Source organism: Salpingoeca rosetta, assembly GCF_000188695.1.
Source record: "Salpingoeca rosetta unplaced genomic scaffold supercont1.23, whole genome shotgun sequence".
NCBI lineage: Eukaryota > Choanoflagellata > Craspedida > Salpingoecidae > Salpingoeca > Salpingoeca rosetta.
The window spans coordinates 225,605-253,104 of NW_004754911.1; the positions used below are offsets into that span (position 1 = coordinate 225,605).

General features: G+C 56.2%; 10 protein-coding genes across 10 annotated transcripts in view; 6 read left to right on the top strand and 4 right to left on the bottom strand.

The window, feature by feature from the left end:
- The window catches only part of PTSG_08322 (uncharacterized protein), a 1,062-nt gene extending 153 nt beyond the window's left edge, over positions 1 to 909 (bottom strand). Inside the window, exons 1-2 of the mRNA XM_004990516.1 lie at positions 620 to 909; positions 1 to 303 (exon numbers count right to left, since the gene is read on the bottom strand). The exon at positions 1 to 303 is cut by the window's left edge and continues 153 nt beyond it. Of these exons, the coding sequence (XP_004990573.1) occupies positions 121 to 303; positions 620 to 838 (402 nt within the window). The 5' untranslated portion in view covers positions 839 to 909 and the 3' untranslated portion in view covers positions 1 to 120. The remainder of the gene's footprint in view (positions 304 to 619) is intronic.
- A 13-nt stretch (positions 910 to 922) lies between these two features.
- PTSG_08323 (CMGC/CDK/CDK10 protein kinase) lies at positions 923 to 3,131 on the top strand. The gene is made up of 3 exons (XM_004990517.1): positions 923 to 1,206; positions 1,497 to 1,568; positions 1,933 to 3,131. Exons 1-3 carry the CDS (start codon positions 963 to 965, stop codon positions 3,015 to 3,017), a joined length of 1,401 nt encoding a protein of 466 aa, XP_004990574.1. The 5' UTR covers positions 923 to 962; the 3' UTR covers positions 3,018 to 3,131.
- A 176-nt stretch (positions 3,132 to 3,307) lies between these two features.
- Positions 3,308 to 5,380, top strand: PTSG_08324 (cysteine protease). The gene is made up of 3 exons (XM_004990518.1): positions 3,308 to 3,454; positions 3,715 to 4,211; positions 4,535 to 5,380. The coding sequence occupies exons 1-3, from the start codon at positions 3,356 to 3,358 to the stop codon at positions 4,980 to 4,982; spliced, it is 1,044 nt and encodes a 347-aa protein (XP_004990575.1). The 5' UTR covers positions 3,308 to 3,355; the 3' UTR covers positions 4,983 to 5,380.
- Positions 5,381 to 5,399: 19 nt separating this feature from the next.
- PTSG_08325 (uncharacterized protein) lies at positions 5,400 to 6,822 on the bottom strand. Its single transcript, XM_004990519.1, has 3 exons — positions 6,775 to 6,822; positions 6,277 to 6,564; positions 5,400 to 5,882 (listed from the first exon to the last, which is right to left on the bottom strand). The coding sequence occupies exons 1-3, from the start codon at positions 6,814 to 6,816 to the stop codon at positions 5,769 to 5,771; spliced, it is 444 nt and encodes a 147-aa protein (XP_004990576.1). The 5' UTR covers positions 6,817 to 6,822; the 3' UTR covers positions 5,400 to 5,768.
- A 73-nt stretch (positions 6,823 to 6,895) lies between these two features.
- Positions 6,896 to 12,081, top strand: PTSG_08326 (uncharacterized protein; the record flags this gene model as incomplete). The annotated part of the gene is made up of 10 exons (XM_004990520.1): positions 6,896 to 7,233; positions 7,432 to 7,615; positions 7,884 to 8,145; positions 8,443 to 9,656; positions 10,041 to 10,163; positions 10,322 to 10,523; positions 10,908 to 11,024; positions 11,219 to 11,377; positions 11,521 to 11,605; positions 11,820 to 12,081. The coding sequence occupies 10 exons, from the start codon at positions 6,896 to 6,898 to the stop codon at positions 12,079 to 12,081; spliced, it is 2,946 nt and encodes a 981-aa protein (XP_004990577.1).
- A 1,499-nt stretch (positions 12,082 to 13,580) lies between these two features.
- PTSG_08327 (uncharacterized protein) lies at positions 13,581 to 16,368 on the bottom strand (the record flags this gene model as incomplete). The annotated part of the gene is made up of 3 exons (XM_004990521.1): positions 13,581 to 14,207; positions 15,351 to 15,456; positions 15,716 to 16,368. 3 exons carry the CDS (start codon positions 16,366 to 16,368, stop codon positions 13,581 to 13,583), a joined length of 1,386 nt encoding a protein of 461 aa, XP_004990578.1.
- A 791-nt stretch (positions 16,369 to 17,159) lies between these two features.
- Positions 17,160 to 19,862, top strand: PTSG_08328 (uncharacterized protein). The gene is made up of 7 exons (XM_004990522.1): positions 17,160 to 17,536; positions 17,770 to 17,841; positions 18,068 to 18,172; positions 18,512 to 18,643; positions 18,869 to 18,934; positions 19,126 to 19,222; positions 19,432 to 19,862. The coding sequence occupies exons 1-7, from the start codon at positions 17,444 to 17,446 to the stop codon at positions 19,515 to 19,517; spliced, it is 651 nt and encodes a 216-aa protein (XP_004990579.1). The 5' UTR covers positions 17,160 to 17,443; the 3' UTR covers positions 19,518 to 19,862.
- Positions 19,863 to 20,074: 212 nt separating this feature from the next.
- On the top strand, positions 20,075 to 23,255 carry PTSG_08329 (uncharacterized protein). The gene is made up of 8 exons (XM_004990523.1): positions 20,075 to 20,466; positions 20,731 to 20,880; positions 21,108 to 21,163; positions 21,389 to 21,436; positions 21,659 to 21,743; positions 22,015 to 22,109; positions 22,340 to 22,351; positions 22,560 to 23,255. Exons 1-8 carry the CDS (start codon positions 20,361 to 20,363, stop codon positions 22,929 to 22,931), a joined length of 924 nt encoding a protein of 307 aa, XP_004990580.1. The 5' UTR covers positions 20,075 to 20,360; the 3' UTR covers positions 22,932 to 23,255.
- Positions 23,256 to 23,269: 14 nt separating this feature from the next.
- PTSG_12708 (uncharacterized protein) lies at positions 23,270 to 25,893 on the bottom strand. The gene has a single exon (XM_004990524.1). The coding sequence runs from the start codon at positions 25,735 to 25,737 to the stop codon at positions 23,770 to 23,772; it is 1,968 nt and encodes a 655-aa protein (XP_004990581.1). The 5' UTR covers positions 25,738 to 25,893; the 3' UTR covers positions 23,270 to 23,769.
- Positions 25,894 to 26,127: 234 nt separating this feature from the next.
- The window catches only part of PTSG_08330 (uncharacterized protein), a 3,485-nt gene continuing 2,112 nt past the window's right edge, over positions 26,128 to 27,500 (top strand). The window contains exons 1-3 of the mRNA XM_004990525.1: positions 26,128 to 26,494; positions 26,686 to 26,801; positions 27,145 to 27,500. The exon at positions 27,145 to 27,500 is cut by the window's right edge and continues 1 nt beyond it. Of these exons, the coding sequence (XP_004990582.1) occupies positions 26,269 to 26,494; positions 26,686 to 26,801; positions 27,145 to 27,500 (698 nt within the window). The 5' untranslated portion in view covers positions 26,128 to 26,268. The remainder of the gene's footprint in view (positions 26,495 to 26,685; positions 26,802 to 27,144) is intronic.

Genomic DNA, 27,500 nt, shown 5'->3' on the forward strand with positions numbered 1-27,500 from the left:
CACACACACACAGGGTGGAGGCGGCAGGTTGTCACTGTCACCATCATGACTACAGCAGCTGAGCGTGCCGTGCCACCCAAATTCGAAAACCACATCAAGTATCACTGCCTCTGCTAGCATTCACGCCGTTGATTGTTGGTTCGCGTGCGCTGCTCGCAGCTGGGCCTGGAATTCCTTGTATTGCTCGTCTGTGACACCACTTGGGAGTGGCTGCCTCTGAAGTCGCGCCAGGTGGTTCTTTCCAATCACCTCATCCACAGCATACTGCAGCATATTGCGTGGGACAGAAGTCACCGCAAACACCTGCAGCGGCCAGTGTCAAGCAGAAAGAAACCCCGCAGAACACGCAGCATGGCAATGAGCATGTCAATTCAACACGCGCGTGTATGGTGTGTGTGTGCATGCGAATGTGTGCATGTGAGTGTGTGTGTGAGTGTGTATATGTGTGTGAGTGTACACGCGTGTGTGTGTGACGCGCACAAGTGAAAGAGGAACGCAAGTACGCTCACGTGCAACCGCACACACACATGCACACATTCGCATGCACACACATGCACACATTCGCACGCACGCACGCACACACACACATTTGCATGCACACGGAGTCCGCACTGCGCACCTCTTGGAGTGTGTTGTCGCGCTTGGCTCTGAGTCTGTATCCGTGCGTTGACTCCCCGACGACGCGAATGTCAAACTGACGCGCCACGCGTATCGACCGCTGCATGGGGTGCACAACCATCCTCGTCACAAGCGGAGGGTTTGCCTCACACAGCAGCCGCAGGGCATGGGCGACACCCTTCACATACGACGGCTTTTGGCACACAATGCGAGACGCCATGACTGCTGGTCTGTCTGTCTTGCTCTTCTCGTGCTGGTGTGATTGTAGAAATGTTGTTGGTGGTATTGTCAATTATCAGCAGATCGCGGAAGCGAGTGAACGAACACTGCTGGCTGGGTGGAGGATGGAAGGTGGTGGAGCGAGGTTTCGCGGTGGCCGCAGTCATCGTGGTGACGATGGCGATGCCAGTGGCAGCAGTCGTAATAGCGTGGGAGAAGGAGTTAGAGGGAGGCTGGCGAGTGCTAGGGACAGCTTGAAGGAAGCAGAGTACACAATCAAGGTGCCACGCGGGTTTGCGGGGCGATGCCGTGAGATTGATGATTTCGAACGACTCGGCCGGCTTGGCGAGGGAACATACGGCATCGTTTGTACGTTATGGTACAATGCATGACAGAGGGAGGGGGGACCTTGTGTGTGTACGTGTTTGTGTGTGCGTGTATGTGCATGTGTGTGCGTGCGTGTGCGTGCATGTACATGCGTGTGTGTGCGTGTGTGTGCAAGTACATGTGCATGTGTGTGATGGTCTGCTTGTCCAGTTGAGTGAGTTAACGGCATGTCCCCTCTCACTTGCACGCCCTCAACCCAGGCACACACACACACACACACACACACTCTCTCTCTCTCTCTCTCTCTCTCTCGTCTGCTTTGCTGGCTGCAGACAAGGCCAAGGACATTGAAACAGGAGCCATTGTTGCTGTGAAGCGTATCAAGATGAAGGACGAGCGAGAAGGTGTGGTGTGTTCTGTATTTTGTGCTTGCAATGTGCGTGGCTGGATGCATTGCACATGGCGTCAGCATCACGTGCGTGTGCGTACACGTGTACTTCTTGTCGTTGTCTGACTTACCCTGCGTCTTGTCTCTGATCATCCCACACACACACACACACACGCACGCACGCATACATTCGCTTTCACACGCACGCGCACATACATTCGCACACACACACACACACACGCACACACACACACACACACACGCGAACACACACACGAACACACACACGCACGCACAAACACACACACACACGCACGCACGCGCACACACGCGCACACACGCGCACACACGCGCCGCCTCCCGCCTCCCTATGTGAGCAGGCATGCCGCAGACGAGCCTGCGGGAGGTGACGACGCTCAAGGCCATGGAGCACGAGAACGTGGTGCAGCTGCTAGACATTGCCGTGGGCGGCGCACACGACCAAGTGTATCTTATTTTCGAGTACTGCGAGCACGATCTTGCCTGGCTTGTCGACAACCTGCCTGCGCCCTTCCCGGAGACGGTGGCCAAGTCCCTCACGGTCCAGCTGCTGAAAGGCTTGCGCGCCCTGCACAGCATGTTCATCGTCCACCGCGACATTAAGCTCTCCAACTTGCTGCTGAACTCGCGCGGGTACCTGAAGATTGCCGACTTTGGGCTGGCGCGGCGCAGCGGCGACCCACCGCGTCCAAAGACAACCAACGTGGTCACGCTCTGGTACCGTGCCCCGGAACTGCTATTTGGGGACAAGGCGTACACAAGCAAGGTTGACTGCTGGTCCGCTGGCTGTGTCATGGGCGAGCTCCTGGCACACAAGCCCATTTTGCCGGGCAAGTCGGAGGTGTCGCAGCTGGACCTCATCATCCAGCTGCTGGGGACGCCAAACGAGGCAATATGGCCCGGGTTCTCGAGCCTGCCGCTTGCATCGCGGTTCCAGCTCACCGCGCAGCCCTATAGCAATCTCAAGGACGAGTTTCGCTTCATATCTGACCGCGGGATTGACCTGCTGCAGCGGCTGCTGACATACGACCCGCACCAGCGCTGGTCGTGCGATCGTGCGCTCGGCCATGCCTACTTCCGCGAGTTCCCCTACCCGTGCACCCCGGATATGATGCCGACGTTTGCGGTGGACGGCCGAGGCGACGAGGAGGCCACGGAGGAGAGGGAGGAGGCATGGGAAGACAGGGGAACCGGCAAGCGGCCGCAGCAGCCGCGGCAGCACAGCCGTGGTGGCGGTGGCGGTGATGGTGGTCGTGATCGCGATCGTGGTCGTGATCGTGGTCGTGGTGATCGCGATCGTGATGGTGATGATGGTGGTGGTGGTGGTGGAGGGCGTGGCGATGATGGCAGGAGCAGGAGGCGACGAAGAAGCAGTCCCTCCCACGCACAGCGATCCACGCGCAGCAAGGGCGATCATCGACGATGACGTGAGACGATGAAGCGAGGTCTGCGTGCGTGTGTGAGTGTCTGATTGCGTGTGCGTGTGTGTGCTTGCAGGATGTGGCATGTTGTGAACAGAGTGAAAACCGTTACAAAGTAGCATCGTATTGTGTACACGAGAGCCACTTGAATGAGTGGAGACAGTTGAGACAGTGGAGCGAGAGGAACACAGCCACACACAGCAACCAACACACGCACAGCAACCAACACAAACCCGCACACTTCCCCCCTCCAATCCAAACAAAACCCGCGAGCATTTGATGGAAAATGTTGCTATTTTTCCCAGGACCCACTGCTCCAAAACCACGACGCAACGAACCCAATATGAAGCTGCTTGTGCTGGCTGCTGCTGCTGTCGCGGCGCTTGCCGTGATGACAACCGTCTCTGCTGCTCCCACCCCTTCTGCCATGACCTTCGAAGAGGTGTGCATGTGTGTGTGTGTGTGTGTGGGTGGGTGTGTGTGTGGGTGTGGGTGTGGGTGTGGGTGTGTGTGTGTTGGAGTGTCGATGCGTACTATATTGCGGTGCATGTGTGTGTGTGTGTGTGTGTCAACTTGCGGTGCATGTGTGCGTGTGTGAATGCGCTTCTCCTGAATCACGTCTGTCATCCCTGTCCACCGCCCTCACAGCGCGTCGCAGCCACTCGCACCCCCTCACACGCCCTCGCATGTGTGCATGCGTAGTTCAAAGACAAGTACAACAAAGTGTATGAGAGCGCCGAGGAGGAGGCACGCCGGGCGGCCATCTTCCAGGAGTCCCTAGACTTTATTGAGAAGCACAACGCCGAGGCCGCTGCTGGCATGCACACGTATCTGGTTGGGGTGAACGAGTTTGCCGACCTGACGCGTGAGGAGTTCCGCCAGCACCACGTCACGCGCCTGCCATTTGACGACGACAAGCGCGACCCCGTCACCGCAACGCTGCACTTGGACGAACACGCCGTCCACGCAGCCGACAGCAACGGCGACAGCAGCGGCATTGACTGGCGCAAGCGCGGGGCCGTCACGCCTGTGCGCAACCAGGGCCAGTGCGGCAACCCGGCCATCTTTGCCGCGGTGGAGGCCGTGGAGGGCATGCACGCCATCTCCAGCGGCAACCTTGTCGAGCTCTCCACTCAGCAAGTGATTGACTGCTCCGGCACACCGGGCTGCAGCGGTGGCTCCCTCGTCTCGTTCTTCAAGTGCGTTTCGTAGACTTTGCGTCCCCACGCTTGTTTGCGCGCGGGGGTGTGTGCATGTATGTATGTGTGCGTGTGTGCGTGTGTGTGTGTGTGCGTGTGCGTGTGCGTGTGCGTGTTTGTGCGTGTTTGTGCGTACGTGTGTGCCTGTATGTTGGCTTGAATGTGAGTGTCCAAGCATCTCTCTATCTCTCTCTGTTTCTCCCTGTGTGACTGCGCGTGCCCACACGCGATGTACACATAGCCGTGCTTGTGCTGCGCTGCCACACCCACCAGCTTCCTTGCACCAACACCACCAACCACCAACCAACCACCACTGCCACCAGGTACATTGCGCGAAACGGCGGCCTCGACTCTGCTGCAGACTACCCCACCTCTGGCGCCGGTGGTCAGTGCAACAAGGCAAAGGAGGCACGCCACGTGGCCAAGGTTGGCGGATACAGCGTGGTCCCGCCCCGCAACGAGACCAAGCTTGCCGCGGCCGTGTTCAAGATGCCCGTGGCCGTGGCCATCGAGGCAGACACGCCCTCGTTCCAGATGTACACGAGCGGGGTGTACTCGGGCCCGTGCGGCACGCAGCTGGACCACGCGGTGCTGGTCGTCGGCTACACGGACGAGTACTGGATTGTCAAGAACAGCTGGGGAGCCTCCTGGGGTGACCAGGGTTACATCATGATGAAGCGCGGTGTTGGCGCCGCTGGTATCTGCGGCATCACGCTCGATGCCATGTACCCGACGGCCACCAACGCCACCGTCGCCACCCTCCACCTCTAATGTGCTCGCCTGCTTGCTGCCATCGTCTGCTGCAGTGCCGTTGTCCCGCGCCGTGGCACATGTTAACTCAGTGCCATGTTGCTGAGCCGTCGTTCGTGCTCTTGACACCTGTTTGCGTGCTGCTGTCACTACCTGCGTGCACCGTGCTGAAGCGCCTGCGTTGTGAAATGCCTGCCTTGCGTTATGTTGCGTGCACACGCGCATACACAGCGTCCTCCTCTTCCTCCCTTGTTTGCCCAAGTTCCTTTTTCGCAATGTCACACAGCCATGCTCTGCATGTTGGGCGACTGTCTTCCCATGCCCGCCCTCTCTCTGTTCTCGCGTTACACACACGTTGCAGTTGCGATGTCGTTACAATCGCACCATCGTTTATCCGACCAATGCACACACCAACAGAACTGCTGCTCAGATACGAGTGGCGGGTGGTGGCGGGGAGGGGGAGGGGAGCCAGGAGCGCATCTCACATCAGTCAGACAGTGCCGAAGATATATGTGAGATACATGTGAGTGAGTGAGAGAGTGAGAGAGAGCTGGTCCATCCGAGCTTGCTTGCTTGCTTACTTGAAGCATCCGTGATCGCATCCTTGCCTGCTTTTCTGTTTGGTGATTGAGAAGTGCAACAGCGAAAAACAGCACTGGCGCCGACATGTCGTCGGCATGCGCATTCGCCCACAGCTGCCTGCTCCCAGGACAACCGTGCGAGCCATGCAGTGGAAATGGCGATGGTGATTGCGGTGGCGGTGCAACGCAGCATCACGGCATATGCTGCAACGGTACTGTCCCCATGTCATCGCTCAGCGCCATGGTTGAGCACGTCTCCGAGGGCGAGGCGTCCATCGCCGTTGCCGTCCAGCATCGAGAACGCAGTCGCCAGCATTGCCGGTGGGAGGTGCGGCGCGCACTGCAGTGATTGTGGAGACGCAAAGGTGAATCAGGGTATGCACTTGCGAGCGGACAATAAGAAGCAAGGGGTGCAAGTCGGGTGGGCAAAACCCAACTCCACCAATCATCTTCCTCTCCGTGTTCATTCAAGCATTCACAAACATAACACGCACGCACATCATGTAAAATAAAGCATTCTCCCACACAGACACACAGACACACAGACACAGACACACAGACAGACAGACACAGACATACACACACATATCGTGCAAAACATTCTCTCACGCATTCGCCAAGCCCCCCCTCCCCACTCTTACGCGCACGTCATGTACAGCATTCTCCCACGCATTCCCCCAAGCCCATCCCTCCCCACTCTTACGCACACCGCGCGCCCACTTCTCGTCGCATACTTGTGAGGCGGCGTGAACGAGATCGGATGGTTCGAGAAAGCCCTTGCCAGTGGTGTCAAGCGCAGAGAAGGCGTGGTGTTGCAGGTTGTTGCCAGTGGAGAACCAAGACGGTGGCAGCTGCGCCACGATGCGCCGCGCGTCCGAAGATGTCACCCCGGATGGATGTGCAGCCAGCACGGCATCCAGCGTGTGGACGCTCACGTCAAACCCGAGCAGTGCCAGAAAGAACAGCCCCACATCCGCTCGGTTCTCCAGCCGGCCTCCATCCCCGGCAACCAGCGCAAACGCCTTTGCAAGTCAGGTGTGTGTGTGTTGTGTGTGTGCATGTGTGTGAGCATGTGTGTATATAAGGGGAGTCAAGTGAGGAGGCGGGTCGAAAGAGAGAGAGAGAAAGAAAGAAATAGAAGCACACACACACACACACACATCTGCACACACACACACACACACACACACACACACAGACACATCTGCACACACACGCATCTCACAGCCAACCGTATCCGCCGTTGCCGTTTGTGTTTGGAACGGCGATGCCATTGTGGCGGATTTGTGAATGACTTGCACATATTTTCGCTCTGACAAACCAACCACCACAAATACAACAACAGCGCCAAAGATGACAGACGCGACATCGACGACGACAACGGCTGCGTTGGCGAGGGGAGGGGTGGAGAAAGTGGAGCGATGTGGGGTGCCAGGGATGATCTACATGCTGAGCGATGCCGCAGCCCCTGTTATGGTGTCAATGGAACCGATCCGGGAGGGCCCGAAACGCAGGCAGAAGAAGCATGGGCAGGAGCAGGCCAAGAAAGCCAAGACCTGTCGGGCTGTAATGGCACGATGGCAGGCACCTTCCACCAAAGGCGGTCGCATCATCGCCATCGCCCACGAAGGCTACATCGTTCACACCGCGAAGAGGACAAAACCCATGCCCCACGCAGCCACCCTTCTCAGGTACTACTCTATGTGTGTGTGTGTGTGTGTGTGTGTGTGTGTGTGTGTGTGTGAGTGTGTGTGTAGTTGATGGGTTGATGATGTGCGTGCAACTTTATGTTGGCGGTGCTGCAAAGCAAGTGGGGGAAATCCTTGGGCAGCGATGGCTCATGTGCGTGATTCTTGGACGATTGCACACATGCCGTGTTTCCTTCACAGAAACTGTGTGCAATGGCTCTGCCATCTGGACACGGAAACCAGCCGCGCGTCCTCCGATGATAAGCCATTGCTGGCCATCGTTGGCAAGCCACTCCAATTCGTGGAGAGACTCCTCGCAGCGCTTCACTTGGCGGACACCATTGACGTGTGCGAATGGGATCCCCAACACGGAGAACCCCCACAGGTATGCAGCTATATAGGCGCGTTCGTATGACATGTGGGGGACAAGACATGTTCGTGATGGTGTTTGTTCGCGTGTGCGTGTATGCGTGCGTGTGGACGAAGCCGAACGCCTTCTTTTTGTCTTGAGGCGGGACCATGGCTTCAGCTGCCCCGGTATTGATGATTGCCGTACACTGTACCATTGAACCACTCACTGTCACATGAACCATCACCACCACCAAACACACACACACACACACACACACCTCCACGTACTTGGACCATTGCAGGCGGTACTGTGGATGGGTACCCGGGGTTCAGGCGATGTGTGCTCGCTTGCAGACGCGGGAGAATGGAAGCACGTCGTTGACTTTGTGCAACAAGGTGGAGGGCTGCTTGTGGCCATGTGCCCGTGGGGGTTTGAGCAGATTACCGGCGCAGACGTGGCCACCAGCTGTGCACAGAACCACGTGCTGCGCCACTTTGGCCTTGCGTTTGGTGCCGAGTCTCTCCACAGCCACGGACCGCTCACCGTCGTCGCCCCGCACCTCGGTTCGCTCCCATTCTCTTTGTCTGTGTTCATGTGTGTGTGTGTGTGTGTGTGTGTGTGTGTGTGACATGCACGTAGTTTCGCACCATTTCCCACATGCATTTGTACACACACACACACACACACACACACGTCCGCACACACATACACACATCCACACACACATGCACTTTCGAGCAAGCGTGCCTGTTTGCATGTGCACACCTGTCTGTGGGCACTCGTGGTGCGAAAGCTCATTGTTGCGACATGACATAAAACCAACCATGCGCATGTGCATGTACACCACACATGATTTGCAGCTGTACCACCGGACTGCCGGTCCGTTGAGTCCTCCCATGCCGGGCAGCGTCTCCGCAGCCTTGATGACTCAGCACCGGTGTGGATGCTTGCTGACGACGCGCAGCACATCTGCAGCGCACTTGGTGCCTTGCCACTCGACACAATCGCCGCAACGACAACAACAACAGCAACAACGTCGACAACAACAACAACAGCAGCACCATTCGGCCTTGCAGGCAGCAGTCCACACCCACAACGCCAGCACCAGCAGGGTGGTGGAAGTGATGCGCGGGTGGGTGCCGAGGCCGTCGCGTTCGTGCGCGCGTGCGAACGGCTGGCGTGCGATGCCATGAGGAGTGGGGATCTTGTGCACGCCGAGCAAGCAGCACTGCGAACGATTGCAACGGAGAAACCAGAGCCAGAGCACTTCCACCTCGACCTTCTCGGGGATGGCGGTGGCATGATGGTGGCTCGCAGAATCGCCGTGTGCCTCGCACGCACACATCATCACCACCAGCAACAGCAGCAGCCCATTGCTGGCGGTGGTGGTGATGGCGACGAAAGCGCTTCCACTGCACCAAAACCAGCGCATGGGGTGCCAACACCACAACCACCACCACCGTCGTCATCGTCATCTGGTGTTCAGACGGTGCTGTCGGCCGTCAAACATGTGTTCGCGCCATCCACAACCGATGGTGGCGACTCCGCAGGTCGCATGCATCCCAAATCAGGTGACCTTGGCAGTGGAGGCGACGATGATGATGACGATGACAACGATGACAATGATGGCAGCCGTGGCGGCGACGGTGCAGGTGTGGGGGCGTGGCTGCCGGGTGTGAGTGTGTTCCCCAACATGGGCTGGACAGCGGAGCGGTTTGTCGTGGACCCGGCACCACAGACGCTTCGCATTGCCAGCGAGCACAAGGAGTGGGTGAGCACGGGCCTCTACCTGCCACCGAGCACCACCATGCGTGTTGCTGTCCACGGCTCGACCGGCAAGCACGGGCCCCTGCACCTGTCCCACTGGCAGGTTCGCATCGGTTGCCACAAGGACCGCCTGCTGCACCTTCAGGACTGGCGCAGATGGCCCGACATCTCCCACACATACGCTCTGCACCACGGTGGCGGTGGTGATGGTCATGATGGTGATGGTGCGTTTGTGTCCACGACGTTTGTCACGAGCGCATTTGGCGGTCTCGTGTACATCGAACACACCGCAGCGCAATCAGAGAGGGTGAGTTTGGTTGAGAGAGGGTGAGTTTGGTTGAATGCTTGCCTTGTTGTTGTTTAAGTTGTTGTTGTTGTTTAAGTTGTTGTTGTTGTTGTTGTTGTTTAAGTTGTTGTTGTTGCTGTTGTTAAAGTTGTTGTTGTTGTTGTTGTTTAAGTTGTTGTTGTTGTTGTTGTTGTTGTTGTTGTTGTTGTTGTTGTTGTTGTTGTTGTTGTTGTTGTTGTTGTTGAAGTTGTTGTTGTTGTTTGCTGCTATTTGGCCTGGTTACAGCTTGTTCTGTTCACGTGCACATGTGGAAGGTCAAGCTTGAGGTGTTGTTGCATGTTCACCTTCCTGCTTCCTTTCTGTTCATCCCTCCAACGTGCACACACACACACACACATGGTTCAGATTGTGCTTGACGTGTCGCATGTCGTGCCGTCTGCCCACTGCTGTCTGGACGAAATGACCTGCGACGACGATCTTGCGTCATGGCACGAGCGTCTCAACCGCAGCCCCTGGTGTGAACTTGAGGTAAGTGTCAACACATGGGGAGGAGAGAATGGGGGTGAAGAGAAGAGAGAAAAAGAAGCGTAGCGTGCTTCTGTCGACACTCTGCCTGATTCTTTCCCCTCGCATACAGTCATTCCTTGCCACGCTCACCCACATGCACCCACACCTCCTGCGCTCAGAGCGAGCACTGCATCTTCACGGTGCCGTCGTTGGCTCTGACCGCCCGCCCGAGCCTCAACACGTACGCCAACATCAGCGCCGTGCTGGCGTTCTGGGACCAGGTGCTGGAGTCGCATTACGACCTCGTTGGCACCACTCCGCCGCGGCGCAAGGAGCGCGTGGTGGCTGACGCTCAAATCTCAGCAGGATACATGCACGCTGGTGCGTTGCTGCGGCAGTGGGCTGTTGCGGTGTCACTGCCTGTCATGCTTGAAGGTGTTACTCATTGTTACTGTTGTCTTGGTGATGCTCGATCCATTGCATGTTACCACGCAATATTACCACTCACCTTTGTCACACTTGCATGTCCACACACACACACACACACACACACACACACACACACACACACACACACACACACACACACACACACACACACACACACACACACACACACACACACACACACACACACACACACACACACACACACACACACACACACACACACACACACACACACACACACACACACACACACACACACACACACACACACGCGCGCGGTTGTGGAATGCTCAACTCGCTTTGTTCTTGGCTCAGGGTACCCTGTGATGATACAGCTCGACCAGGTGCTCAGGCCGATTGACAAAGCGCCCATGCTTCTCGATGCCTCAAACCTCCAGCACAAGGGCAGCTGGGGGCTCTTTCACGAATTCGGTGTGTGTCTATCTGTGTGTGTGTGTGTGTGTATGTCTGTATCTGTGTGTGTATATATCTGTGTATATATCTGTGTATATCTGTGTGTGTGTGTGTGTGCGTGTGCGTGCGAGTGTAAGACACATGGCTCAATATGTCTCTTCCCTTTCTTTGCTCCCCTCTCCCCTCCCCTCTCCCCTTCCAACGCCCTCCAGGTCACCACATCCAGGACCCACGGTGGACATTCCAGGGCACGGGCGAGGTGACTGTCAACTTCTTCACGCTGTATTCGATGGAGACAGTGGTGCACATTCAGCCGTGGCGTCATCCCTGGCTGCAGCGCCACAAGCAGACTGCTGCCAAGTTCCTCCAAGGTTCGCGTCTATGTGCGTGCGTGCGTGTGTGCGTGCGTGCGTGTGTGTGTGTGTGTGTCCACAGAAGACATGGCGTTTCCACTTGATTTCACAGTCTTCTTCACGCCTCACTTGTCCTCCACTGCCTCGTCTCTGCTACTTAGCGGAGGAGCCCGCTGCCGCCAAATTTGAACAGTGGAAATCGCAACCGTGCATGGCTCTTGTGACATATGCCCGCTTGCAGCACGCGTAAGTGCCGCTGCGTGCTTGTTTGTTTGTTTTGTTTGCGTTCTGGTGTGAGGATATCACGTCGCTTCCCTTGCCGTCATCACCATCGCTCACTACAACACACACACACACATGTGCACACACACATGTGCACACACACACACACACACACACACACACACACACACACACACACACACACACACACACACACACACACACACACACCTCGCAGGTTTGGGTGGGATGCGTTCAAGCGGTGTCTTGCTGCGTACGATGAAGGCGAGGGCCGTCATCCACACACGGAACACGACAAGATCAACACGTTTGTGGAGCTCATGTCGCTTGCCGTTGGCTGCGATCTCAGCCTCTACTTTGCTGCGTGGGGGTGGCCTGTTGCCTTTGGGGGTGAGGGTGATGGTGGCTCGGCGTGGCGACAGCGCTGCAGCCCGCTCACACCAGGCGACCTCACAGCCCTCCTCACCATTACCACCTGAGCACACGCCACGAAGCAATCCCACTCGCACGCTTCCCAATCACTGTCATGTAGTCGCCCAAACGACTCCCCAACACACACACACACACACACACACACACACACACATGCATGCATAACACACACCCACACACACACATGTACACGCATCCATCACATCACGTTGCTGCATTGCTTTTCGTTTACTTGTTTCTTGAACTGTCATTGGCAGAGCAACGAGAGAGATAAAAATAAGCAAAAAGCGAACAAGGTGGCAAGCAAGCCACACCAACAGAGCAGTGCTTGCACGCATGTACACAGGGCACAGTGCGCAAGGCACACGCAATGTCTGTCTGTCTGCACAAAGTAGGATGAACACGGATGCGTGGGATGGCAAGCTTGGGTGGTGAAGTGAGCTGATACAGCAATCCAAACAAAGACAGGGGGGAAGAACACGACAATGCGGAGCCGCATCAGGGAGAAAGCTATGAATGACATAAAGCACAAAACGAATATGCATTGCCTTAGAGATGCTGATTAATCATGCACATGCACAGTTCATGGCCATCACTGCAGGTGTGGGACAGAGTGGAGGGAGGGGGGCTGCGTAAGCCTCGAAAGAGCGAGGATACAACATGCCCTCGCCACGCCCACGCCCACGCCCACGCCAGCAACATGCAAGTGACGGAACACCAGAACTGAGCAAGCGCGTGCACTGAAAACAGCAGACGAATGGCGAGTGCCCGCCAGTGCTCCGAGCAAGCAAGCAAAGAAATCAAAGCCAGCTTGTTTGCTTGCTTGCTGTCGTTGGAGGCGGCTGAGGGGGCAAGAGCGCCAATACGTGCGTGATCAGGCTGATTAAATGACTGGAAGGGAAACAAGAGTCAACATGTGGCGATGTGGTGAGAATCGCGCGCATGCAACAGGCGGTGAACTGTGCCAGCACAACCGCAAGACTTCCAGCTGCTTAGGGGGGAGGGTAGGGGGTTGAATAAGGGTGTCGTGTGCACGTGGAAGCGGAAGGGGGGAATTAGGGTGCGCAGTGAATGCTGCTGGTGCACAAGTGCACGCAAACGAGGACCGAGCGCCGTAAACATCCACACACGGCAAGCACACACACACACACACAAGGGGTGGCGGGAAGCACAGCAAATAGCAACATGCCTTGACACGAGGCAGTGGGGGGGGGGAATGAAAATGGAAGAAGTGATCTACAACAGAAGAGCCGCAGCGACGAAAACGGACACACGAGCGCCGTCTTCGCGCATTGTGGGATGGGCGGCGAGGCGGTCTTGGCTGCGACAAACAAATAGACACGCAGCAAAGGGCAATGAATGGCGCCGGAGACAACGGCCATAGAAAAAAAAGGTGTTAAGAAGGGCGTAAGAAGCAGAAGGCGTATTGACAACTACATCGTGTTGACATACAAAGGAGGAGCGGGCTGACAAAGGAAGAAGAAGGGGAAGGGACAGTCATCGTCGTCGTCGTTGTTGTTTGACTGTTGTGGTGGGGTGTTGTTGTTTAGGCGCAGGTGGCTGTTGGCCATGGGGTGACAATGGCGGCAGCAGCAGCTGCTGCAGCAGAGGCGGCCTGGGCCTGCTCGGAGGTGGTGGTGGGCTGCTCCGGCGCGGTGTCATGGGAAACAATGGGTGCTGCCGGGGCGGACGACGGGTAGAGCAAGCGCGGCAGCTCGTCTGCACGGTCGATGATGACGTCCGTGTAGTTGGAGAGCTGGTCTCGCGTGCATGCGCCAGAGAGGACGGCAACGCCGAGGCCGAGGTTCGCGTTGCGGGCGAGCAGGAGGTCGGCAAGCGTGTCGCCGACGACGGCGCACTTGTTCCTGCGCAGCTGCAGCTTGTGGACAATGTGGTCGGCCGCCTCGGCCTGGGGCTTTGGCGCGAACATGTCCGAGCCCGTGACCAGGGCGTCGACGAGGTGCAGCACGCCCAGATCAGCGAGCACGAGCGTGGTCACGTCGCGGTCGTCTGCAGTGACAATGGCCACCTTGGTGCCGTGGTCCTTGAGGGTGGAAAAGAGGGCCTGGACGTCAAAGAGCGGCGTCTGGTGGGCGGCGAGGTCAAGGTCCGCACGCCAGGCGCACACCGTGGACGACGCCTCGTGGTACTTCATGCCCGTTTCCCGGCTCAACTGCACAAACCAACACAAGCAGGAAGAAGAAAAAGATGGAAACAAACGGCAAGGGGGGGGGAGACCGGAGAGGAAAGAAGTCAAGGAAGGAGGGAAGGAATGACCAAAGGAGAACAGCAGCGGTTGAGGTGAGTTGACGATCACACAAGGCATCGCAATAATGGGCACCAAGCACACCACACCAGGCCCCCTCGAGTGTGTATGGGTGTGGTCTTGTCTCTCCACATCCTGGCCATTGTCATGAGGGATGTGGGGGGAACAGAAAAGAGGAAGGCCCAATGTGTGGTGCGGTTGTTTGAAATGTGGGTGGCGAAAAAGTGGGGAAGTTGTGTGATGGGTGGTGTTGTTGTTGGTGCTGTTGTCGACAGAGAAAAGAGAGAAAGGAAGAAAGAAAAAAGGGAAGGGTGCGGCATGCGTTGTGCCGGCCTACCGTTGAGCAGAAATGCACAAAAGGAGCACAACACTACTCTCGCAACCCTCGCCCGCCCGCCACAACACAGGCGAGCTGCGTGTGTGCGGTGCCAACGCAAAAACGTCAAGCGGGCTACAAACGGGGGGAGGACCCCCCCCCCCGCGGCCGTTGGGAACAAAGGAGAACAGCGGGTTGCCCCAGCCATTTCCTGATCCGCAGGCCAAGCCACGACAAGCCGACCGCAGTTGCTTCGCACCACCACGCACACCACAAAGGGATGAACGGTGGGTGGCACCAGCGGAGGCGGGCAAGGGCGCGAGAGCAAGTGCGTCCGCATTCCATGCAACCAAAGGTGCATGGTGTTAAACGCACACAGAGCGTGCGTGTGGCATCTTATGGTTGATGTGGTGCAACAATGAACCAAGCCAAACACCAGACTGGGAGGGCGTGCACATATCAACGAGCGAGAGGCAAAATATCATCTTCGTTTGTCTCTTTTCCCAGTTGTGCGTGTTGCGTGTTGCGCGTGTGTGTACCAAACACAAGCCAAACACCAACCTTCCTCATTCCCACCCACCAGTCACACAATAAAGTGCACACACGTTGTCTTGGTGTCTTGTCATCATCCTCATCATCGTCACCCTTCATCATCATCATCAACAATCATCGCCCCTTGCTTCATGTCGTGTGTTGAGTGTTGTGCTGTGTTGGGATGTGCGTGGCTTCGATACCTCAAGAGAGACGGAGTCGTAGATTTCCTTCCAAGGGCGCATGGCGAGGATGCCGTCACCAGAGACTTGTCCCGTGCTTGGATCCACGCGCAGCAGGTCAAATAACCTGGAAAAAAAGGGGAGGGGAGAAATAGAGGGGAGGCGGAGCAACAACCAGACAGATAACACGTGAGAACACGTGATTTTGTGTGCGTGCGTGTGTGCGTGTGTGTGGAGAAAGGGAAGTGCACGCAAAGACATGAAGGAGGCACGAAGGGAGACGAAAAAAAGGAAGAGGCCCATGAGGCCCATCCACGAGGCCATGAGAATAACACGCACCCGATAGCCACCCGACGAGACACCACCGATCTCTCAAGAAAACTCACTTGTTCTTTGCGTCGGCGCCGCAGTGCTGCTCAAAGTGGTAGCCAATGACCGAGGTCCACTCTGCGTAGACGCGCGTCTGGTCGACGAGCGTGCCGTCCTTGTCGAAGATGACGGCGTCCCACTCCTCGTTGCTGCCGTGGAGGATGGAGTGGTCGAAGCGCGTGTTGATCTTGAGCGGGGATGGGCCGCGCGGCGCGGGCTGGCCAGGACTGCTGCCGTTGGCAGCGGGAGCTGTTGTGGCGCTGCTATTGCTGGCGCCGATGGCGGCCGATGATGATGCGGCCGATGCAGACACGCTGCCCGGCGCCAGCTGGGAGCGGGCGAGGCGCGAGGCGCGGGCAGGCCTACTTGACGACCACGCGCCCAGCACGGGCCGCGTCTTATTGGAGAAGGCGCGGCGGTGACTCACCGGGGCGGTGGTGGTGTTGGTGGCGGTGGGCGCTGTGGCTGGTGACGTGGCTGAACTTGATGTGGGCACACAGGCTGAAGAGGAGGCGGGTGCTGTTGCACGTGCTGATGAGGGTGCCGCTGTTGCTGGGGCTGCCGTTGATGTTGAGGTGGAGGAACTTCTTCGCGCCAGCGCAGCCAGGATGGTGGAGGACGACTGTCTCGCACTACTTCTGGCCGTGGCCGTGCCCAACATTAGCATCATATTGAAGGGTTGTGATGGGGATCAAGGATGGATGATGATGATGATGTCGTGGTGATGACGATGGGACGAGGAGGAGAAGTGCCACAAATACAACAACCAAGGGGGAAATGGCCTGTTTGTTTGTGTTGTTTTGTGTGGATTTGATTGAGGAGACAAAGTAATGCGCTCGAGGGCTGGTTTGGTGCAGGGAAGGAATGGATTGGATTGGGGGGGGGGGTTGCTTATGATTGTGGTCGGGCTAAACTTTGCTTGCCGCTGCTGGCTGTCGTTGTGATGATGATGATGATGATGGCGATGATGGCTGGCGTGGTCGTGCTTGTGTCATGCATGCGACAAGCCCCTTGCTTGCTTGTTGCTTTGTTTGGTTTGCTTTGAGCTCGTTGGGGTTGGAGAGGAAAATGGACCGGACAAGGAGAACGCACCAAACCCCTGAGGTGTTTTGCGAGGGATACGCCCGGCCGATACACGTCGCTTGCTGTTTGTTTTTGTTCTTCCTTTGCTTCTTTCTTCTTCTTCTTGTTGCTTCCTTTTCTTGTTGCTTCTTCCTCGTTGCTTCACTTCTTCTGTTTGGTTGCTGCCGTTGGCGGGAGGGGGGTGTTTGAATGGTTCCAGGCTGTTTTTTGCGCCTCCACCGATTCTGCGTCACAAGAAGCACAAGGGCAGCCTTCGCGGTTCCGAAATAATTGTAAAAAACAGCACAAAGCGTAGCATGGATGACTCATCGATTTTTTGTTGATGTCAGCGAAAAAATGGCTTGGTGGGCTGGCTTGACATGAGACATGACTCACCAACGACAACCAAGCGACAGAAAAGGCGCATTTGCGTTGTTCGTGCAGAAGAAGAAGCCGAAGCCAGACGAACGAGCGAGAGCGACACAGCCAAACACACGACAGACACACGACAGACACAGACACAGACACAGAAGGAGGGATCGAGTGATTCCACAGCACAGGCAACAAAAGGCAACAAACAAAGACCGCCAAGCACAGGCATTGCGTCGCAGACGGGGGAACAAGGAAGAGCGCTTGCTTCACATCACATCATATTTTTTTGACATCGACAACAAACCGCGACAATGTCCTTGTTTGGGTTTTTGTCCAAGAAGCCTGCAGAGGCACCAGCAGACCGCAACGACGTCATGGCAAAGGCACTTCATGGCATCGACGAGGTGTGGCACGGTTGTTGTGTCGGACATGCTGGGCATGTGTTTTGTCTATGTTTGTGTGTGTGTGCGTGTATTGGTTGTATGGATGCTGTTTAAATTGTTGTTTCAGTTGTTGTTTCAGTTGTTGTTGGTGGTGGTGGTGATGGTGGCCACACACGACACGCTCAACCTGTCACACGAGCCCCCATCCCTTTATTTGTACGCCACATCTCATGCTTGCACTCTACGCTCTGCAGCAAATTCAAATGTTGACAAAGAAGGAGGAGGTGTTGCAACGACGTGTCCTCGAATGCACAAAGAAAGCAAAGGTGCGTTGACTGCGCGATGCTTTTCGTTTTGAACAACTCTTGTTGTTGTTGTTGATGATGATGTTAATGATGATGATGATGTTCTTGTGGTTCTTGTTGCTGTGATGTGTACCCACTCACACACAAACACACACGCAAACACACTCGTACACTTACACACACTCGATTTGCAACATGTACATGGCTTCTGTTTGTTTTTGCCCATGAATGCCATGCACGATGACAGGCGGCCAGGAAGAAGGAGCAGGCCATGCCGCACCTGCGGCACCGCAAGCGCGTCATGAAGCAGATTGGCCTCGTCAATGGCCAGATTGACAACCTCACAAACCAAGTGCGACAAACAAACAACCAAACAACCAAACAAACAAACAAACCCTCGTTGTTGTTGTTGTTGTTGTTGTTGTTGTTGTTGTTGTTGTTGTTGTTGTTGTTGTTGTTGTTGTTGTTGTTGTTGTTGTTGTTGTTGTTGTTGTTGTTGTTGTTGTCGTCGTCGTCGTCGTCGTTCGTACCCTGCTTTCCCTCTTCCTTTGTCCTGCATTCCCTTTCTCTTCGCCATGCCACACTACTTCCACCGACTCTACTCCCACCACCCCTGTCCGCTCACCCCTGCTTGTTCCCACTCACACACCGCTCTCTCCTCTCTCTCCCCCCTCTCCTCTCCTGCGTGCAGCGGTTTGCGCTGGAGAATGCGACGACGGTGGCGGAGTCTGTGAAGCAGATGAAGGCCGGCAACGAGGCGCTCAAGAAGCAAGGCCTCGACATCGACCGCATGCAGGACGAGATGGACGACATTGCAGACGAGGTGCCCTGTCGTGTCTTGTCGTGTGGTTTGGTGCCTTGTTGTGTCGTTTGGTATTTTGTTGTCTTACCTTGGTGTGCTTGTGTTGTATTATCATGTGTTGTTGTGTCTTGTGCTTGTGCTTGTGTATTCTTGTTTGGTTCGCCTTGACATCTCGTTTGCTTGCCACTTGGTATCTCCTCACACGGTCTCCCCTCCCCTCTCACCAACGTTCATCACCGCCACCAGATGCAAAAGCTGGACGAGGTGTCCGACCTCATGTCGCAGCCGCTCTTTGGCGAACAGTTTGATGACGTAAGCGCGCTCTGCCGTTGTTTGTTTGTTGATGTATGTCTGTGTGTGTATGCGCCTGTGCGTGTGTGTGTGTGTGGGTGTGCCTGTTTGCTGCTTGGTTTCTGCTCGCTTGTTTGTGTTGCTTGCCTTGTGACGCCTTCCTTCCGCCCCTCACCAACCCCAACCCACCACCACCACGCCCGCGGCTGCAGGACGAGCTGTTTGCGGAGTTTGAGGCGGAGACGCTCGAAGACGAAGAGCTCGGTGAAGACGTCGAGCTCCCAGATGTCCCGGAGAGCGAAATCCAAGGTACACACACACACACTCTCTCTCTCTCTCTCACTCTCACAAGCTTTCTCTCCTGTCCTTCCCCTGACGGTTCACTGTGCCTCTTTCCCTGTCCCCCCTGTTCCTTGTTTCTCCTTTGTGTGTGTGTCTCACGTATTGCACACACGTATTTCACACACACACACACACACACACTCTCTCTCTCTCTCTCTCTCTCTCTCTGCTTACAGCACCTGCTGCCAAGGAAGAGGAGAAGGAGCCGGCAAAGGCAAAGGCAACAGAACAGGCAGAGCTGGAGGACCTTGCCGCCTGGTGATGATGGCGTTGATAAATTTCGTGCAGACCGTACGTGTGGTGTGTCTATGTGTGTGTGGTGTGTGTGTGTGTGTGACTTTCAGTCGTACACATGCGTGCTGCCGCTTCATCTCTTTCAAGCTGCTGACAACCACACTATTCCCCTGTTCGTACACGTGTCAGAGACAGAGACAGAGAGGGCGTGGGTTTGTAAATGTGTGTGTACGGGTGCATGGGTGTGGGTAGTTGTCTACATGAGGCGTTGTACTGCGTTTGTGTTGTGTTGTATGTGCATGCATTTCTTTTTGTCCCTTGCTTGTGTTTTCATGAGCATCGAATGAGCGACCCCAACAATCAACAAAGCAAGTCAAAGCAAAAGCACATACACATACACACACACACACACACACACACACACGTACACACACACGTGCACACACACACACAAGACACACACACACACACAAGACACACACACACACAAGACACACACAAGACACACACACACACACACAAAAGACACAAGACATCACAGTTGGTCGGAAAATTAATCGGAGATATTGCAAATTGTCTACTTCTCTGGCAATTGCTCATCAACACACACCGCCACGACGACAACAACGAAGAAGCCAACAGGCAACACAGACAGGCAGCTTGTGATTGCACAGCCAAGCAGCAGACAGGAGGCAGCCAGCAGCGAGCGAGACACGGAGCGTGGTCAAGGGTTGCTGTGCCTGTTCTTCGTGTTGTGACGCGCCTTGTGGACACAGACAAAGAGAGACAGGCTCACGTGCCGGATAGGGAGAGCAAAGGAACGACGACAAGCGAACCAACGTGCCACTATTCTGAGCAGAGCGAGAGCATCATGGAGACGAGCCGAATCAGCAGCGCCGGCGGCAGCAGCCGTCCTCCTCAGCCGACATTTGTGCAAATCAGCCCATCGTCGCACCTGACCTTCGACGGTAAAGGAAGTAAGTTCATCAAGGGGCTCAGATCAACAGAAAGGCGAAGGATTTGTGTGCATGCATGCCTGTAATCATGGTTGCATGGTGTTTGTGAATGCGGAACAGGCTGGTTTTGTGGACATGCTGCTGAGATGAAAGTCCAAGCCTTTTGTGTGTGTGTGTGTGTGTTGTGTGTGTGTGTGTGTGTGTGCGTGTGTGTCCATGGATTTGCTTGAGGAAGACGCTTTCATCTCACCTCACACGTTTGCTTGGCTGTTGTCAATTTGCCAGAACCTGAGCGCATGGTCAAGAGCAACTTCACACTCAAGAACCTCACAGACGGCTATGTCATCTTCAAGGTCAAGACCACCCGCCCTCACTCCTACTGCGTGCGCCCAAACTCGGGCGTCCTCAAGGCCGCCGAAACCGCCCAGATTGAAGGTGCGTGCGTGTGTGTGTGCGTGTGTGTGTGTCTGTGTGTGCGTGTGCGTGTCGTGTGTGTGTGCGTGTGTCTGTGTGTGTCGTGTGTGTGTGTGTGTGTGCATGCAGCTGTAGGGGGTTTGGCCAAGCGTGACCTGACATGTACCTGTATGTGCACTCACCACAATCACTGCCATCTGATGCACCGCTGTCACCGTCTCCTCCGTGCCCACGTTGGGGCGCTGCAGTGATCATGCAGTCGTTTGAGAACCTGCCAGAGGAAGCGCCCAAACACAAATTCCAAGTGAGCGCCTGTGTGTGTGTGTGTGTGTGTCTGTATGTCTGTCTGTATGCATGTATGTGTGTCTGCCTGTTTTCCTTCATGGATGGATTGCTTGTGGGTGCGTGCATGCATGTGCATGAATTGGCATATGTGTTCTGTTGCGGGCGTTGGCATTATGGGAAAGAGCGTTGGTGGTCCAAACTTGCATCTCATTGCCACGCTGTTCCTTCCCTGTCACCGTCACAGATCCAGGCTGCCCGTGTGGACGATGAGCCTGATGATGTGACAACCGCGGTGTGTATCTGCCTGTGTGTGACCGTGTGCATCTCTCTCGTTGTGTGTGTGTGTGTCTGTGTCTGTGTGCATCTCTGTGTCTTTCAGTGTTCTGTGTTCTGTGTTGCGTGGTCCTGAGTGATTGAATGTTTTTATGCCCTGCTGTATGCACCCTTGAGAGCTCACACAAATCCCTCCCTCCAAACGCCTCCCTCTCCTCCGTGTCTCCACCGGCCCGTGCAGTGGAAGCAGATTGACGGGACAAAGGCATCCGCGGTGCAGGACCGCCGCCTCAAGTGCGAATGGCGAAACGTCGTCCTCCCAGACGGTACCCACTCCCCACACGACACACGCACACACTCACACGCACACACTCACTCAAACGATACTCACTCACACACTCACACACTCACACTCAACACCACACGTCTGGGCTCCCAATGGGCGTGGCTGTGTGTGTGTGTGTGTCTGTCTGTCTGTCTGTCTGTCTGTCTGTCTGCGTGCATCAGTTTCCCCTCCCAAGCCATCTCACCCCACCCCTCCCAACACACCTGCTTCCCAATACACCTGCTTCCCAACACACCTGCTTTGAATCTCAGGTCGGCTCTTCAACGAGGGTGGCCCTGCACACCCGCAGCCGCACATCCCACGCACCCAGTCCCCAACCTCCTCCTCTTCTACACAACGCAAACAGGTGGGGTGACTAAAAATGTGTGTGTGTGTGTCTGTGTGTCTGTGTCTGCGTCTGTTTCTGTGTGTCTGTGTGTTGTGTTCTGTCCATCTGCCTGGCTGTCTGTCTGTGAGGCTTGTCTGACTGTCACTGGTGCGCTTGTTTGCGTGGTGCAACAACTGCATGATGTGATTGCGTTTTTTCCTCATACGTGCGCTGTCTTTCGTTTCTTCGCATTTGCTGTTGCCTTGCAGGCACAAGCTGACGTAAGCCATGCTGACAATGCAGCGTGTAGACACCAACACCGCAAAGGGCTTGTCCGTGCATCTACATTTACTATCGCTGTGCTCGCCTGTCAACCTGCATTTGCCACGCATCACAGCACCTCACACACCACACCACACCACACCACACCACACACCACACCACACCACACCACACCACACCACACCACACCACACAACCATGCTGCAGGCGCCTGTTGCAACGACTGCTCGCCGCGCCGCCGCTGCCGCCAGTGAAGCGGCGGCGAAGAAGACGGACGCAGACGCAGATAAGCAGGCCGCCGACAGCAACAAGCCCACGCCATCCACCACAACCTCCTCCTCCTCCTCTACTGCCAAGCCAACGTCGACCTCTGCTACAAGCAAGCCCAAGGACACGACAACGGCTGCCGGCACGACCGTTGCCAAGAAGACGCCATCAACAACAACAACACCAGCGTCGTCGTCGTCGACATCAGGAGCCGGTGCTGACATCGCTGGGAAGAAGGGCACGATTGCGAACCTGGTGCTGCTGCTGCTTGCGTTTGTGCTCGGCGTCCTAGTTGGCCATTACGTCTTCTAGTTCCCCGCGCTCTCTCTCTCGCGCCGAATTGCTTGCTTGCTTGCACTCACGCATTGCTTGTGACGCCCTTGCCTTGCATGCACGCTTCGTGGGTTGTTCTTGCTGCTGCTGTGTGTGTGTGTGTTCCTCGTGGTTGGCTGCTGTCCGTTGTATTGGTGGCTGTGTCGTTGATTGTGTGTGGTGGTGTGGTGGGTGTTGCTGGTGGTGGTGTTCTTCTCCTTTCTTCTTCTTCTTCCTTTTCCCTTTTTCCTTTTTCCTCGCACCTTGTTGCTCTTCCGTGTTGTTTGCACCGACAACAACAACAACTGAACTAGTCAGAGAGAGCATAATCGTGTGCATGTACGCGCACGAGGTGGGTGGATGAGGCAGTGGATGGTGGTGCTGGTGTGCTGGTGTAAGGCAATGACCTTCGGCCAAGAAGCCAAGCAAGCAAAGCAAAAGAGGAGGGGGAGCACAGAAGAACAGCAACAAGAAGCAAGCCACATTGGTCAAAACCACACATTCTGCAACGAGATGCCAAACAATAAGAACGCCCCGTGCAGTTGCACCAAGAACCACCATTGATTGCGTCGAGGTGTGCCACTCAGTTTAAGATTTCGTCATTGCCACAACAAGAACCAGCGCGCCATATTTTTCCCCGCCACAAATCCAAAAACCGTTGCCGTTTGGCAGCAAGCGAACGCAAGCACAAACATGGTGTCGGGAACAACGCAGGGAAAGGAACTCGCACAACAGTGACTCGTGAACGCGCGTGTGTGCGTGCGTGTGTGCGTGTGCGTGTGCGTGTGCGTGTGCGTGTGCGTGTGTGTGTGTGTGTGTGTGTGTGTGTGTGTGTGTGTCATTCATCATCGGCATCATCGTCGTCTTGGTCGACGTCATTGGCAGAGTGATCCTCTTGAGCAACATCAACGTCGGTGGGGTGCCTGTTATCATCATCATCATCACCATCATCATCATCACCACCATCACCATCCATGCTGTCGGCAAGCTCTGTTGAATGAGCCTTGTTGTTTCTCAGCTGCACTGGTCGCCAGTGCTTGTCGAGAAACCCGTTGAGCTGAATGACGTGAAGCACTTCCTCCAGCATTCTCGCCTCGCTTGCCCGCTTGAGAGCAGTGCGCTGCAGATCAGCCATTGCCCGCTTGATGATGTCGCACAGCACCTTCACACGCGTCTTCTGCACCTGCCCTCGCGGAATGTCTTTGGACTCCAGCTTGCCAATGAAGTCTGGGGTCTTGCGGAGGTGATTCGCCCTCTGCCGCAACGATCTGTTGTAGAACTCAGTCAAATTCAGCGTGGGCGATACGGGGGAAATAAACTTGACGGTCATGCTGCACCGACCGGTCGCAATCCACTCATGCCATAGGTGGAAGCTGTCGCAGGCCTGCAGCATCTGCGTGGCAGCCTCCGTCGCTCGCTTTCCGTGCTCGGGCGCGCTGTCGATGAGAAACACGATTTTTGTTCCACTGAGTTGAAGGTTTTGGCGCTTGTGCCAGAGGGTGTGGAGAAGGTTGTTGAGGAAGTCTTTGAAGTGGTCCTGCGTGTAGCTGGCCTTGAGGGCCTTCTTGGTCTTCTTCTGCCCATCTCCGCCGGTGTTTTGCATCTCTGGTGGGTAGAGCTTGCCGTAAAGAAGCCCGTGCATGTGCGAGACTGCCATGGCCACTTGTGTGCGATAGGACATGGTACTCATGGGCAGCACCTCGTGCACGGCGCGATCACCACGCGGCGCCCATCCATAGTTTCTGCCGCTCGCGAGGTAAAACGGCATCTCGTCGATGTAGACGATGTACACGTTGTCGTCCAGGAGCAGGTCGTGCAGCTCCTTCGCAAACGCCAGCCGCTTCTGCTTGTTAGCCTCGCTGTTCATTGTCGTTCGAGCTGGAACCACTCGCTTTAGGGTGAAGATGTTTCGCTTCAGCGCGCGATACACGCTGCGGGTGCCTTCAATGTGCGTCTTGTCATACACCTCCTTCACCGCAGGGTTCTCAAGGCACTTGTCACGGTCTAGTGGCCCAAGGAAGACCTTCTCCTCGTCCCGCAACCGTTGCTCTGCGGGCAGCTGCTCCTCCAGGCTGATCATGATTCGGCGGAGCTTTTCAAGGTTCATGTGGTCTGCAAGCTGGTCTGCGGTCATCGTGCAGTGCTCGTAGACGAGCTCCCTCAGGACTTCCTCGTCCTCAGGGAAAAGCCTCCTGGGCGTACCTGCCTTCTTCCCCCGCTGGCGCTGTGGTGCTGTGGAGCTGCTTGCTGGCGTCGCATGCGCTTCTTCCAGTCCTTGTTCTTTCCGCCTTGCGTGGTAAAGCACGGTCTTGACGGTTGCCGGAGGCATGCCAAAGAGGGCTCCAATGCGGCGAGCGTCGGCGCTGCTGCTTTCGCCAGCCTGGATGACGAGGTCCTTCTGCATCTGCGTGTAGTGGTTGCGCGGCCGCTTGCGCGGGTTGGGGTCGAAGGGGTTTGCCGTGATCCGCCTCCTGGGCTCACTGTTTTCCTTGCTTGCCGCTTGCGGCTTCCGCAGCTTGCGAAGTGGTGGCAGGAACGGCAGCCGCTGGGTCTGAGTGGTCACACTCCGCTTGCCCTCGAGCTCCTCCACAACCTCGCCAAGATCTGTCGGCTGGTCGGAGGCTGCTGTCAATGAGGGTGAGGGCGAAGCTGCGTGATCAAGGTGCACATCCGTCTCAGACACCGCGGGTTCTGTGGGCTGCATCATCCCGCCGCTGTGGTGGCCATCATCATGCTGATCAATTGGGTCGGGTTCAGGGTCCCAGAAGTCGCTGTTCAGGTGGCTGTCAGGGGTGTTGCTGTCCATGATGCTGTGTTGGTACACGAAGACGAAGACGAAGGCGTCAGTGTGACTGTGTGTGAGAAGGGGTTGTGGGTGGCAGTGGTGGTGGGGAAATGCACATACTATCTGGACGCTGTCTTACTCGCTTGCTGCCAAACGGCAACGGTTTTTGGATTTGTGGCGGGGAAAAATATGGCGCGCTGGTTCTTGTTGTGGCAATGACGAAATCTTAAACTGAGTGGCACACCTCGACGCAATCAATGGTGGTTCTTGGTGCAACTGCACGGGGCGTTCTTATTGTTTGGCATCTCGTTGCTGCACTGCTGCGATATTGCATGTGTCATCCAATCAGGAAACGAAATCTGACGACAGCAGCAACAGCGGCAGCAGCAGTTGGTTGCTCACTCACTCGCAGTTTCATTTCACACAAGTCCATCGCGTGCCACGTCCACACGAACCCCTGAGACACCCCAGCCAGCCAGATACCCAGCGACTCAGCGACAACAGCCCCCTTTGTTGCCTGCGTGTCAAGCAACCAACCAGAAGAAGCCGAAGATGGTGCTGGAGACCCACCACCATCATCACCAGCAGGATGTTGATGTGGAGGAGTGGCTTGGCAGCGCCGCCATTGCACGTGTTGCCGCTCTGCCCTACATCTCCCGCGCCGTTGCCGCCGCTGCGCCGTACGTCCCATCCAAGAAGGACTCGCAGCTTGTTGGCCGCTTCGAGCGCATCTGCTCTTCCCATGCCAAGCCTTTCCTCGAGCGTCACGCTGACAAGCGTACGTGAACATGTGTGTGGGGGGGGGGCGACTACCTGCGCCCACGCCTGCGCCAACGCCTGAGCATGTGTGCCGCTACGTTGTGCGCGTTGTATTCTGACCTCCACACATACACGCGCGCGCGCACACACACACACGTACACACACACACCTCCCGCCACCGCCCTTCCCCCCGTTTTGAACACGCGCAGTGAAGCAGCTTGACGAGTATGCGTGCCAGAAGCTCGACGCCATGGAGACGGCTGCCACCTCTCTTCGCCAGCGCTTCACCACTGTTCGCGACGAAGTCAACTCCAAGGCTGTCTCCGTGAGTCGCTCAATCAAGCACAGCGCACAGCACCACGACGACATGCCACTGTGCATGGCCTTTGTGTCTACACCTTGCATTCTATTGGTCGATTGCGCCTTTCAGTGGCCATGCCGCCTTCAACACACACACTCACATCCACTTGCTCACACCCACTCACACACACACACACACTCTCTCTCTCACGCACACACACACTCACTCACTCACTCACACGCACGCACTCTCACACGCACTCACGCACTCACGCACTCACGCACTCACACACACACACACACACACACACACACACACACACACACACACACACGCACACACACACGCACTCACGCACACATGGCAGGTTGAGCGCGTGCTGCTTGCTCCGACGCAGATGATCCTGGACCGTGCCGATGCCTTCCTCGAGGCCATGCAGACTGACGTCGACTTTGACAACGAACAAGACAACGACAACGACGAGGATGATGCCGAGACCCCTGCCACCACTGCTGCCACTGGCACTACGACTACCACGTCCACACTGCCGACGAAGCCTTCGACCCGTCTGGGCTCTGAGACGCGTGAGATTGCCCACCGCACACGCGACCTCTCCCACCGTGTTCAGCTCCTCGCCTATGCCCGTGCACTTCGCCAACTCCGCAACGCCCAGCGACGCGGCGTCGCCCTCATCCACACCGTCGAACCATACTCCAAGCCAAT

Bases quoted from the DNA above. Each gene is read 5' to 3' on its own strand.
- PTSG_08323 (XM_004990517.1), top strand. From the start codon at position 963: ATGGAAGGTGGTGGAGCGAGGTTTCGCGGTGGCCGCAGTCATCGTGGT. The intron at 1,207-1,496 runs GTACGTTATGGT...TGCTGGCTGCAG, and splicing joins GGGAACATACGGCATCGTTT to ACAAGGCCAAGGACATTGAA. The intron at 1,569-1,932 runs GTGTGGTGTGTT...CTATGTGAGCAG, and splicing joins GATGAAGGACGAGCGAGAAG to GCATGCCGCAGACGAGCCTG.
- PTSG_08324 (XM_004990518.1), top strand. From the start codon at position 3,356: ATGAAGCTGCTTGTGCTGGCTGCTGCTGCTGTCGCGGCGCTTGCCGTG. The intron at 3,455-3,714 runs GTGTGCATGTGT...GTGCATGCGTAG, and splicing joins CTGCCATGACCTTCGAAGAG to TTCAAAGACAAGTACAACAA. The intron at 4,212-4,534 runs GTGCGTTTCGTA...CACTGCCACCAG, and splicing joins TCCCTCGTCTCGTTCTTCAA to GTACATTGCGCGAAACGGCG.
- PTSG_08325 (XM_004990519.1), bottom strand. From the start codon at position 6,816: ATGGCATCGCCGTTCCAAACACAAACGGCAACGGCGGATACG. The intron at 6,565-6,774 runs GTTGGCTGTGAG...TGACTTGCAAAG, and splicing joins AAACGGCAACGGCGGATACG to GCGTTTGCGCTGGTTGCCGG. The intron at 5,883-6,276 runs GTATGCGACGAG...CAATCACTGCAG, and splicing joins TCGTTCACGCCGCCTCACAA to TGCGCGCCGCACCTCCCACC.
- PTSG_08328 (XM_004990522.1), top strand. From the start codon at position 17,444: ATGTCCTTGTTTGGGTTTTTGTCCAAGAAGCCTGCAGAGGCACCAGCA. The intron at 18,173-18,511 runs GTGCGACAAACA...TCCTGCGTGCAG, and splicing joins TTGACAACCTCACAAACCAA to CGGTTTGCGCTGGAGAATGC. The intron at 18,644-18,868 runs GTGCCCTGTCGT...CACCGCCACCAG, and splicing joins TGGACGACATTGCAGACGAG to ATGCAAAAGCTGGACGAGGT.
- PTSG_08329 (XM_004990523.1), top strand. From the start codon at position 20,361: ATGGAGACGAGCCGAATCAGCAGCGCCGGCGGCAGCAGCCGTCCTCCT. The intron at 20,881-21,107 runs GTGCGTGCGTGT...GGGGCGCTGCAG, and splicing joins CGAAACCGCCCAGATTGAAG to TGATCATGCAGTCGTTTGAG. The intron at 21,744-22,014 runs GTACCCACTCCC...TTTGAATCTCAG, and splicing joins AAACGTCGTCCTCCCAGACG to GTCGGCTCTTCAACGAGGGT.
- PTSG_12708 (XM_004990524.1), bottom strand. From the start codon at position 25,737: ATGGACAGCAACACCCCTGACAGCCACCTGAACAGCGACTTCTGGGAC.